Source organism: Ovis canadensis, chromosome 2 (assembly GCF_042477335.2).
Source record: "Ovis canadensis isolate MfBH-ARS-UI-01 breed Bighorn chromosome 2, ARS-UI_OviCan_v2, whole genome shotgun sequence".
NCBI lineage: Eukaryota > Metazoa > Chordata > Mammalia > Artiodactyla > Bovidae > Ovis > Ovis canadensis.
Genome location: NC_091246.1, coordinates 14,459,552 through 14,472,683, shown reverse-complemented (window position 1 = coordinate 14,472,683; position 13,132 = coordinate 14,459,552). Strand labels below are relative to the sequence as shown.

General features: G+C 41.1%; 1 protein-coding gene across 2 annotated transcripts in view; it reads right to left on the bottom strand.

The window, feature by feature from the left end:
• ELP1 (elongator acetyltransferase complex subunit 1) overlaps positions 1-13,132 on the bottom strand; it is a 56,520-nt gene that overhangs the window by 22,516 nt on the left and 20,872 nt on the right. For both annotated transcript variants that reach the window (XR_011254215.1, XM_069575508.1), the window contains exons 14-27: positions 12,820-13,002; positions 10,211-10,317; positions 9,775-9,878; positions 8,311-8,364; positions 8,113-8,218; positions 7,193-7,308; positions 6,763-6,836; positions 5,931-6,009; positions 5,749-5,828; positions 4,141-4,278; positions 3,957-4,042; positions 3,488-3,636; positions 1,854-1,977; positions 814-911 (exon numbers count right to left, since the gene is read on the bottom strand). Coding sequence is in view for 1 of the 2 variants with exons in the window: in XM_069575508.1 (XP_069431609.1) it covers positions 814-911; positions 1,854-1,977; positions 3,488-3,636; positions 3,957-4,042; positions 4,141-4,278; positions 5,749-5,828; positions 5,931-6,009; positions 6,763-6,836; positions 7,193-7,308; positions 8,113-8,218; positions 8,311-8,364; positions 9,775-9,878; positions 10,211-10,317; positions 12,820-13,002 (1,498 nt within the window). In the remaining variant the exon portion in view is untranslated. The remainder of the gene's footprint in view (positions 1-813; positions 912-1,853; positions 1,978-3,487; positions 3,637-3,956; positions 4,043-4,140; positions 4,279-5,748; positions 5,829-5,930; positions 6,010-6,762; positions 6,837-7,192; positions 7,309-8,112; positions 8,219-8,310; positions 8,365-9,774; positions 9,879-10,210; positions 10,318-12,819; positions 13,003-13,132) is intronic.

Sequence of the window (13,132 nt, the reverse complement as noted above, 5' to 3'; positions counted from 1 at the left end):
CCAAGCTCAGCATTAGGCAGGGAAACAGAGGGATATAACATGGGGTCCCTGCCCTTAAGGGAACCCACAGCCTGGTGGGGAAAAAATCAGTACAAGGCAGACTGATAAATGCCATCCCCAAGGCAAGGAGGAGGTGTGCTGGGAGCTCAGTGTCTGGCACCTCATCCAGGAATGGTTTTCTGGCAGAGGAGAACCAACTTTAGAAGGACAAGGAGGGCTAAAGGACAGGGAGGTAGAGGGCTGGCAGAGAAAGCCGATGCTCAAGAGGAGGCAGCGGCCAGATCACAGCAAGATGTGTGCAATTTGTGGACACAGTGAAAATGGTGCTGATGATGGCATGGGCTCCGCATCGCAGGTTCTTGGGCAAAGTGCTTCCTCATTTAAAATTGTGCACAACATCTATCAGGCTGTTGTGAGATTTCATGTAACATCTGATAAGTGAAGTATCTAGTATATGAGAAAAGCTAAACAGATGTTTGTTTAAACAAATAAACCAAACTTCATGCAGAATTTTATGGGAAAGATGCACTATTCAGGATGCTCGGTGAGGCTGGGCTGGAGGGGGCAGGATGGAAGCCGCCAAGGTATTTCCGATGGGGATCCAGCGACAATGCCTCGGCTTCTGGCCTGGGCAACTTCTTTCCAAGAGGAACAGATGAGGGCCATTCTCTCAGATAAGAAGTTCAAGATTAGAGTAATTAGTTTGAAGATTAACTCTGAAACCAAGGAAAGTGTCAGGGACACAAGATCCTCATCCCTTTCCAACGGCAGCACAAAGCAAAATCAGGAGCACTCATTTCACACGTTACCCACCTGGTACTGCTGCGAGTTCGGTGGGTAGAGCTTCAGAGCTTCATTATACAAGTTTTTATCTTTTATTAAGTTTAAGCATTCTGGGAAGTACTCCGGTCCTACAGGAATAAGATTCATACACACACAAGCTTAAGACTGGAGAAGCATAATGGATTTCATCTCTACCACTGGTCCTTACATAAAATCAACAAGGGAGCTTTTTAAGACCTGCATAATTAGAGTATCCAGAGGAATGGAATGCAGGAATGTGAACTTTAATGAGCACCGCTGCAGATTCTGAGATTTGAGAAGCACTAATTGGGATCAGAGTTCTGCTCAAAAGGAATTTTACACAGCCCCTGAGAAATGACCATCCAGCCCAGTATTTTCTTAAACTTCTTAATAAGCATCATCTAGGGAGCTTACTAACCATACACACACACCTGAGTCCCAGCCTAGCCCAGATGAACCTGATTCTCCAAGGAACACAGACCTGAATGCAAGCACCTCAGGCGACTCTTCTCTTCCCTGTCTCAGCCATCAGGAAAAAATCATGAATACTGAAGGCTGAGGTTCAGCACCAGTCAGGCATGGGTGAAACGACCACCTGGCATCGTGCTGGTTCTACTTCATATGACTGCCAGTCAGAACTGTGTCTTTCGGGGCACAGAAGGTATGGCCACTCAGACAAGCTAAGTCTCCTTAGGGTGTTTGCATACACCATGAGAAGAATGAAGCCATCAACCAATTGTGATTTTGAGACACAGAAGTGAATTTCAAAGGTGATCACTTGACTCAAAAGGGTCTGAACTATGGGGCTCCCTGAGTTCACTCAGAGACATCTGCTGTACCCTCAGCTTTTCAAAACTGACAGCTCCCCGAGTTCACGTAGACATCACTGTACCCTCAGTTTATCAAAACTGACAAAAATAAGGTCTGTGGCCACAGCTGTTAACATTTTCAGGTGTGGAAACTGAAATCAGTCTGTCTAACATTTGACTTCAATTTATACCCTACCAAAGAATATTTGAACAGAAATAAATATACTAACTCATACTTACCACATTTGCTTAGGTGGCCAATGGCCTTTTCATATCGTTTCAAGTATTTATCTATAGTGAACCGCTGATAATTCGTTTCCATTTTCTTAAGTGTATTCAGAAATGGAAGATATTCTTTGGGATCCTAAAAAAAATTTTTTTAAAGGGTAATTTTAGTGACTGTGATTATATTTACTTTTAAAAATAAAAATACATAGTAATTATAGCAATAAATCCAAAGCTACATCATTTTCAAAATATGTGAAAGTGAGATTGTTAGTTGCTCTGTCATGTCCAACTCTATGTGAACCCATGGACTATAGCCCACCAGGCTCCCTGTCTAAGAAATTCTCCAGGCAAGAATACTGGAGTGGGTAGCTATTTCCTTCCCCAGGGTATCTTCCTGACCCAGGGATCGAACCTAGGTTTTCCGCACTCCAGGCAGACTCTTTACCATCTGAGCTACCATAGAAGCCCTCTTAAAAATATGTAGTATATTAATATATTAATTATATAAAAAATCAAACTACACAGAACCACATTTGGAAAAAATGCCTTAACATATGGGTGTTCTTAGTTTTCACTCAGAATAATGACGACTAACTCTTAGCTAAATCTCATAATACCAATTGTTTCATAGGTTAATAAGGAAAACAAGATTCCTTCATCGTCAGGAAACTTAAAATCTAGTAGAGGAGATAGACTGGTACATCTGGTAGGCACTGGGTGTCATAAAAGCACATAGGAAGGCCATCTCTTTCAATCCCTGGATGCTGGGCAGGGAGGCAGCAGAAGTTTACTGAAAAAATGTCAGCTGGGCATCCTTCAACCAAGATGAGTGAGAACCAGCCAGGTGAACAGAGAGGATGAGAGTGCTGGAAGCGCATGGGCCCAAGGGAAACAGAAGTAATGCTACCTGCAAAGGCGTGCGGCAGTTGGGAGACAAAAGTACTGCCTCACATCCACTGCAGAGAAAAGGGGATAACATCAAGAGGTGAGAACTGAGAGATTCACAAATACCAGAACACGGAAGAGATTTTAAGCATAGAGCCTCTGAACTTCTTCCTAGGGGGAAGGCAGAGCCCATGAAGGATTGTAAGCAGAGGAATGGGGATCAAATTTTCCTTTTTGGGAAGGTCATTCTGGCAAGAGCAAAGAAAGGAAAGATAGGGGCTGAAACTGAGGGTGCCAAAAAAAAAAAAAGAAACAAAAATTGTGCAAAACCAGAGGTGCTCAAACTTTTGGACCATAGCATGGCAAGGTGAGACGAAGAGCCCTCGAACCCTTCTATTCTCCAGGTTCCCAGTTTCCACTGAATAAAGATGCTGCATGATAAAGCTGGACTATAAATCAATCACCTGCTGTATTTCCTTTAAAAGAGCAGAATTTGTTCTCATTTTTGCTTGTAAGCTTGAAAACAATCAAATGGCTTTATTTCAATTGTTCAATCTAGCAATCAAAACATTCTGATAAGCCCAGAACAGTGGTAGAGAATGAACTTTAAGTATGACCCTGGAGACAGGCAGATCTGCCTGGAGGCCTGTACTCACAGCTTTAATCTCAGCCCAAACCCTGCTCGTCAGGAGCACTGCTTCACACTCTCATGTCCGCATCAACAAACATGCTAACTACGCCGGAAGAGTAACTCCACCTACCTTCTGTGACTTCTCAGCTACCATGAGGACCAAATCAAAGTCATAGGTCCCAAGAGAATGGTCATATAACTCATTGACATCTACCAGAAGCAGCAAATACTTCAGGGCCTCCTCGGCACTCACAGCGTCAGGGACTGGTGGAGCATTTCCTGTCGGTGTGTAAGGAAACAAGAGAACAAAATCATTTGGGGGAAAAAACCCACATACCTAGCAGCATAACCAAAAAGAGAAAGCAACACATTTTCCTGACAGAAGTGGACACCAGACGGAAGACAGTCCTTTGACGATTTTGTACATGCTTTGTAGGGCAGCACCAAAAGAAACAGACCCAGGTTTTAAAGTGGAGACCAAAAGGCCACAGTCTGAATTGGTGATGTGGTGCTGGTCCTGGCCAAGGCTATCTCCTGAAGACTGAAGCCCCGATGTCAGTCGGGGCCCCGATACACACAGACTGCCAACATTTCTCTACCTTGGAGTTCGTGTACCTTCTGCAGTGCCATCTCCAGCTCTGGGGTAGTTTTCTTCACGTGAGAGGTGAGTATTGACAGGCAGTACCTGCAGTGGTACGTGAAGGACAGCACAGTAAGAGCGACGAACAAGCTACTACCCACTTCTGTGTTTCAAAAGATGCCAGCTCACGACAGCACACGTACTTGCGAGGGTTTATGTTCTCCATGGCTGCTCTCATAGCATCGCAGATGAGGTCTACTTTCTTCTCATCAGGATCACTGGGCCGTGGAACAGTGCTCGGGACTGGAGGAGGATACATGGTCTTTGTAACATCTTCTTCCCTAAGAATAAGTGTGTATTAAAAGGTCACAAACCCAACATATGTCCCAGGGACCAAACTACTAACATGTATGCTGGAGTGTTGATGAGATAATAAATAAAAAATAACAAATAAAAAAATAATAAAAATGGCTTTTGGAAGGCAGTTAATTCTAAAAATAGTCATATCTAGTGAAAAATGGAGACACTGAGAAATGAAACATATCCACAGAAGACTTAAATGGTAATGCTTATAGATGTTACATTAATATAGCCCCAAACTGGGTCTAGTACAGATGTCCACTCACAGAAGAATGAAGAAATGAGCTGTAGCATATTTATACTACGGCATACTGTGCTTCCCTGCTGGCTCAGATGGTAAAGAGTCTGCCTGCAATGCAGAAGACTCAGGTTCGATCCCTGGGTCGGGAAGATCCCTGGAGAAGGGAACTGGCAACCCACTCTAGTACTGTTGCCTGGAGAATTCTATGGAGAGAGGAGCTCAGTGGGCTACAGTCCATGGGGTCAGAAAGAGTTGGACATGACTGAGTGACTAACACTTCCACTTTCTTTCTTTTTGATGGCATACTACTGAGCAATAGAAAAGAATAAACTAGTGATCCATGTAAAAACATGGGATGAATCTCCAGATAACATGCGGAATGAAAGCAGCTTTATTTACACAGAAAAGTCAATACTACGGTATACAATTCATTTCTATGAAGTTCCTGAACAGGCAAAATTGATCTTCAGTGAAGAACTCAAAAGAGCAGTTGCCAAAAGGGTGGGGAAAGAATAAATGGGAAGGGATCTGGAGGAACTTTCTGAGAAGGAAATGGTCTCTATCTTGATAGGGGCCAGGACTGCATGGAAGCATACATTTGTCAAAACTCAGTGAATGGTACACTTATAATCTGTGCATTTCGCTGTAGATAAATCTGACATGGAGGGGGTGGGACCCTGTACACAAAGAATATACTCTAGTTAATGTTACACAAGGTGAAGTACTGACAGGCAAAGTGGATTCATGTCTACAATTGCCTTGAAATTTGTTTAAAATAAAGATGAATGGTGGATGGACAGATGGTAGACAGTGACAAAGCAAATACAGGAAAATATGAACTATAGAATCTAGGTGATGGTACAGGATGCTCACTAGACAACTTTCTCAACTTTCTTACATGTTCAAAATTTTTCATTTAAAACCTTAGATAAAAGTCATTGCAGAAAAAGAAGCCATTTATTTCAATTAATAGTTTTTATATGTATACCTAAAAATAAAGTCAAAGAATAATTTTCATGACATGTTTTAAAGTCTCAGTTTTAAAAAGAAGGGAAAAGAGTAAAAATCCAGTACATGTGTCATCTAAGAGATACAGATTTTAAAAACTATATTGAAAGCAAATTTTCTCCTCTATTTATTGGTTTGATTTCCTTATCCAGAAAAGAGAAAATTATGGATATGATACTCATGAATTATTCAAAATACTTACTTCAATTCTGTGAAAAATAAATTAATATGATTCACAGAGTCTATCTGTCTTATGAAGGTTTCCACATTTTCAAGAAACACCTACCCAAAAAAAGAATTAAAATAAGAACAAAACATCTTAGTTCAGATCATATTAATTCAAGCTAAAGTACATTATGATAAATATCGGATTTAGAATGTTACCTTAGGGTTGTGATCATGAATCAGATTGAGATTAATTCTCAGTTTTCTCATGCATTCAAATGCTTCTTTAAACATAAGTCTGGGGAGAGACAGAAAATGGAGAGAGGAGACATTTCACAGAAACTCAGCTCCCTGGACTCAGCACATTTTCATAAGGATATAAACCAGTTAAAATAAAGACTACAGCCCAACTACTACTGGATTTCTGTTCTGAAATCATAGAATGAAAAAAAAAAAAAATCAGGCACCAGGTTCATTTACCTTCCTAAATGGTGTGACGACTTAGTCATCAAGGCCATCCAAGGACTTGATCCCCACACACTCACACAAGAAAATCTTTATGGAACTCAGGGCTACCTTCTTGTTTAACAAAATGTTAGTAAACATCTACCTTTCCAATATAAACTTTCCCCCAAATTCAAAGATGCAAACAATGGATCATTTCCTTCACAACAATGGCTCAGGTATTGTGGGGTCATAGGTCTTTTTATAATTTGCTGAAAGCCTTGGACCTTCTGCCCAGATAAATACACAGATACAGGATAGCGTAAAACTGCCCTGGGTTCACAGGCCATCTAAAGCCCATATGGATCCCCTTGAGCTAGGAAGCTGTTTAATACCATGAGCCTCATCATTCCTTCTCCTAGGAATGTCTTCTACACCATACAATTTAAGAATCTAAGTGCCAAAAGAAGAAAGCTTCTGAGAATCTGATTGAAGACATCTGTAATGAAATATTTAAATACTTTTTAAGTTTTAAAAATCTTAATACTTGCTGCCTTCACACATAAGTCATAACAATAAGCTAACTAATCATATATACGGTACTTACTTGTCCAACCACTTTCGAATCTGAGCTAAAACCAGGGCTCGATGATGAACAACTTCTAAGTTTCCCCTTGGCATCTTAAAATAAATAAATCAAATCAATAACATGTTTAATTAAACAGAAAAAAAGTTAAATACCCAGGATATACAACTTTACTTAACTCTTCTTCGAGAATTAACACAGCACTGTAAAATGAGCACACTTTTGGCAAAATCTAGTTGTGCTCAAAATTTACTTTGACTTTCAAGAGGTCTCCCTCTTAGCCTTACTGGGAAGAACCTGTTTTAACACTACTTTGTATAATGCTAATAGAGAACTTAGCAAGGAAAGGCTTATAATAAATTAATACAAATGATAAAATATAATCCACAAGAACTGTCTGGTATTTACTGCCAAATGACAATCATAAATGCAGCCTGAAAAATCAATGTACCTGTAATATAAGCTTTGTGTCTTGAGGCACAACAGTGACGATGCGTGAACCCCTCTCCACCTTCCGTAGAGACTCACCATTAGGCACGTAGCTGCTGCTCAGACCTGCCTGCAATGCTAAAGACACCACAGACCAAGCCTTGAGAATCACTGTCACAACAAGCTACTCTCCATCAACTGCAGCTGAAACAGCACGTTACCCGGAAGAGAAGGAAGCCATTAATAATGAGGCTGGACTGCTCTGTCACTCAGCCTTTTGGATAAACAAGTCCATCCCAGGATCTCGCCCTCTCTTACAGAGGCCTCATGCATGATGCACAAACAGCTTCTCAACTGACATGGAAACCAGTGGGAGGGTTGGGCAGTTTCTCTATGTCTTAGCTTTATCAGTACACTACAATCACATCAGTGAAAGAGTCCATTTCCAAGTTAGAAGCAAAGGAAACAAGTGGGCTACTTCTTTCTTAGTATCAGAACTGTGTGCACGCACACACATACACACAGGGGAGGGGCACAAGGAATCGAGGAAAACCTGCAGCCAATTTCCTACAAACCACAAGACAGAGTCCTCCAGACATACAATGGAGGGCGGCCACAAAGAAGGCTGAGGATATCGCCAGTTTGCCATCTACACAGTAATTCAAAGTAAAATATGAGTTATGTTAAGAAATTTCCTGAAAATTTTATCTCAGGGTACGCTGCTTTAAGGAAGGACCTCCCACTCTTTGATAACTGGTGTGGAGTGATTTAACTGAGATATTGAGATAAGAGGCTAAGTAAATGAACTTGACGTTTTCTCCAGTCTAAGACTCCAGGATAAAAAGCCAAAACTACATGACAAACGTAAAAGTCATGGAGACTTCAGAGGACAAATGATACTAGAAGACAGACTATCTTCTATCTTCTACACTGAAAACTTACTCTTCAATGAAGCATCTCTTAGGCAAAAGCACTGGCAGATATGAGAATGAGTCGTCACCAATAAAAACTCATCATATACAGCAAATGAAGTGATATTTGATGCAACCTACAATAGGTCAGGGAGGCAAGGGGGAGAGTTAGTTATATTACTTGGAATCAAGATGGAAAAAGATCCAGCAACAAAACAAGCCATGTTACCTCAGTGTCATTGATGAAAAAGCGGCATCTGTCAGTCAGACCAAGGACACATTCCTGCAAAAAAATAAAATATGAGATCACCAACAATTCTAACCAAACTAGGGCTTCCCTGGTAACTCAGTGGTCAAGAACCCTCCTGCAATATAGGACACGTGGGTTTGATCCCTGGGTTGGGAAGATCCCCCTGGAGAAGGAAATGGCAACCCACTCCAATATTCTAGCCTGGGAACCCCCATGGACAGAGGAGCCTGGTGGGCTACAGTCTATTGGTTCTCAAGAGAGCCAAACTCAACTTAGCAACTAACCAAACAACTAACCAAACTAGTGAAACCAAATTTTTCCTGTTATATGGTTCTACTGTCCTATGATTTCACATTTAAGTCCCTGTCATCGGGACTCCAGATGCCTAAGATGTGGTTGGTCCAAGGCAAAGTGGTCTATGATGCCATCCAATCCATCAGAAGCCTCGACATTTCTGTCTCCTACACATCTCAAATATATCACCTTTAACCCCTCACTGCCTCCCCTCCAACAGTCACTTCACTCTCATCCCTTTCAACATACTCCCACTGGGCAGCCAGAATAACCTTTCCAACCGCGCAGAACATCACATTACTCCCCGATTAGTATCATCAGTTTCTCAGTCTTTGTTAAGTGAGCAAATGCATACTCCTCTGTGTCTAGCCATTGCTTCCATTAGGCTCCTTGAAGAAGCTGAGCTCTAAGCTGATTTACAATATGCACAGTTCCTCCCTGAAACACTCTCCCTTTCTCAGAGACAGAGCTTTCTTTTTCTTCTCATCTCAGCACATATCCCACCACCTCCTAGAGACTTTCCCCGCGCACCAGACGCTGGCCTCCGCACCATCACAGCGGCTGTCCTCTAATTAGCCTCCAGCAATCCTCGGGCTCTGCCTCTACACCCTGCTCACTGACTTCACTCTCCTATCAGAGGGGGTGGCCATACCCACACTGATGGATTAAAACTTCCAGAAGGGCACGAACTGGTCAGCAGTTTTGTTCTGTAACCACTGCATCCTACCTCCTGCACAATTACAGGCAATTCTAATATGTGATGAACAGTAACTTACTCAAGACCGATTTCAAGATTACATTTCTGTTGTCCCCAAAAGTTACTTATAAGACTAACTTGGTTAGTTCTGCCCATGTTCTGTTTTGAATGTTCTATACAACTGGGGATAAGTCTGCCAACTGCATTTTTTCTATTTTCGAATTTATACCTCCAAGGAAAGGAATCAACTAACTACTATTAACACATGTGAGGCAACCTCTTAAACCTGCTTTGTAAACTGAGAAGCTGAGGTTCAGGAGGGTGAGTTGACTTCCCATTGCTGCCTTTAGATTTAGTGGACACTCAGGTCCCCTTTTCAAGCACACACTCTTTCTAGTTAATGCTGGGTTGCTGCTCTATGATGTAAATTCTTCTGCCTTGTGTTCACTCACCTCTCCTCCAATCATGGCCAATTCAGTCTGCGTGCACAGATAAGGAAACCGAACAGGAAACCCACCAGGGTTCTTCCACGGTTCAACAGCCAGAGAGGGTGACTCTGCAGGTTTGGCAGATGAGGTTTAACAAAAGCTGATCTGCTCTTTGTAAAAAAAACTCTCACATCAATGCTTGCCAAAACACTTAACATGCAATTTAAATCATTTTCCAAATGTGTTTTGGAAACTCATGAGAATAATCTGGTTCGTTGCAAGAGAAAATATAGGCAGAACGTATCTGCTGATTCCTTAAATCTATAGATTTAAGGTTTTCTAGGGTAGTTAAAAGACCTAATAATCAACGTGGCACTGGTAAGACACTCACAAGTACACTTTCTCAAGATTTACATATGTATGTAAGTCATCAACATGCTTTCCCAATCCTGATACTCACCCCAAAGGTACTTAAATATCTGGCCACCAGCCACCTGCAGGGCTACTGACTTGGTCTTGGGGTTGCAACACAGACTGATTATGACCCCGTCCACTGTCACAGATGAACTGAGAAGAGTGGGAAAAAAAAAAAAAAGAGATGAAAAACACATGAATAGACCATTCTTTTCAAAAGTAGTGACAATTCATTGATTTTGCAAAACAAAAAGAAGCAATTTCCCTCTGGTGCTGCACTGCCTCGTTCAATACAACATAAACATCATAAACATGTTTATATACATACGAACACACATGTTCATATACACACTAACACACGCATGTTTATATATACACTAACACACAATGTTTATATACACACTAACACACACATGTTTATATACATATAACAGATAAACTACTGCAAGCACAAGGCCAGGTAATGCAATTACCTGTCAACATGACTATTTTCCACAATGTCAGGAAGCCAGGTGTCTGCACTGTGAGGTCATCAGTCCTATTCTGGCAGCAACTTATGCAGCTTATTGTGAATCACAATTCGCTGCCTTCAGTAGACAATATGGTGTCAATATTTATCTGCCAATATTGGGTTGGCCAAAAAGTTCATTCAGGTTATTCTATACCATTGTGCCCAAAACCTGATTGAGCTTTTTGGCCAACCCAATACAAACTGCGTTAAATAAAGCACTCCATCTGTAGGAAAGTGAGCCTACTCAGTATCTCTACGGCTACTGTGCCTATCCCTAGAATCTGTGGGCCTCATTAATGGCAAGAAGGGAGACTGTTAATGCTACTGTATTTTTTTCTGAGTCAAGGAACCAAAAGTAGACATGTCTGAAAGGAAGTGGAAATAGTGATAAAAGCAAGTGGTGCCAATGCTAATATATATTCAGAGTTTTTAACCAATCTACAAAAAAAAAAAAGCCACCAATTTGGAGAGGATAAATTATCTGTGAAGAAGTCAAGCAAATGGACTCTGGAGGCGCACTGCTGGGCCTGGATCCTGGCTCCACCTCCATTGTCTCAGTAAGTGACTTAAACTGCTCTGTGCCTCAGCTGTAAAACGATCAACAGTACATGTCAGAGACATGCTGTGAAAAATAAGTGAGTTAACACAGGGAAAAGCACATAAAAGAGTACCTCTTACAAAGCATAAGTTATAGTAAATGTTAACTATGAAGAGCTATAACTTGATTGTGGGACTTTATATTTATCAAACACATTAATATATGAATGAAACAGTCTTTTTTGAGAAATAGAACTCAAAGCAGCAGAAATATATTTTAAATGACTTCTCACTTCCTTTGCAGCAAATGAGATAATGGCATTTCCTTTCACAAGATAACGATAAAAAATTTCAAATTTTGTGTAGTAAATGTGCATAATTTAAGCATTTCTAATGTCAGTTGCTCCATTTTCTAAAGGGAGCCCTTGTTAAGTCTGCATGTAGCTAGAACATATTCTGCATCTAGACATATTCACAAAAATTTTTTAAAAACATGAAGCATTATCATTCAAAGATTAGAAGGTAATAACAGCACTGGAGTATGTTTCACGAGTACAATAAAGAAAGGTTCCTAATTTTGCAACAATGGTTTTCAGGATTTAAAGCTAATCAGTGAACTTTTAATTACATGTGAATCTAGGGATTATTATCAGTGTATGCCTAAGGTGCTGAGTTTTGACACTGGAAACCTGAGGATTTCTCAGAGCTTCCCAGACAATTCTGCTGCACAATAGGGCTTGCAATACAGAAGACAGCATTCATTAATGAGACTTGTTAGGTGACCAAGATGCAGCGAGGAATCAAAATGAAACTCAGGGTCAGGGAGCTGCGGAATTTTAGTAAAAAAAAAAAAAAACAGAGGAGACTTTCTAGTAGTACACGCAATCAGGTGCCAAACAAAATTATAGAAGAGGAGGCTGGAAGAAGTATTTTGAAGTCACTACATTGAAATAACTTTAACCCTGAATATTCATTAGAAGGACTCATGCTGAAGCTGAAGCTCCAATACTTTGGCCACCTGATGCAAAGAGCCGAGTCACTGGGAAAGACCCTAATCCTGGGAAAGACCGAAGGTGGGAGGAGAAGGGGACGACAGGATGAGATGGCTGGATGGCATCACCAACTCGATGGGACCTGAGTCTGAGCAAGCCCCGGGAGATGGTGAAGGACAGGGAAGGCGTGCTGCAGTCCACGTGGCTGCAAAGAGTCAGACGTAACTGAGTCACTGAGCAATGACATCCTCAAAATGAAGTGCAAACGTAGAGATCTTATAACTGATGAGTTGCTAATTCTCCTAGGCTGCTAATTACTTTCTAGAATGTAAGTATAAGTTGAATTAAAAGTTTTAACACACCTTAAAAACATTTTGCCTCATCTACTGGCATTTGTGTTATTTCTTACCATCTTCTGAAGCATTTTAGTCTATATTTTGACAGAGCTAAAAATCAGACTTAATGCTCTTGATAAGTGTGTGTACAAAAAGAAGCAATCACCCCACAACCTTGCTTTCTGGATGCAAAAAACCCCCCAAAACTCCAATGTTCACAAAAGAAAAAAGCCTGTATCTATGTGCTTATTACCACGCGGAATACAGGAGATTTTAATACCTGATGTTCAGCTGTCCCTGCTTGTCGTCCGTCTCAGAAGGGGCCACAGTCAGATGGTGAATGGCAGACTGGGGGCCAGACTGACTGTGGCTCACGGCCAGGAAAATGTCTTCCTGAACCCAGGCGAGCAGGCTGAACTTCAGTGGGTTTACTTCTTCAGCTTCACTGTCCTCAATCGGAATTCTGTTTTAAATATTGAAAAATTTTCAAAGCATGAATAAAACCGTCACGTCACTGAAGTTTTTCTGAGTGGAGAATGCACCGCTTTCTATACAGTCAAATCCTAATTATTTGGAGGGACAAAACCTAAGGT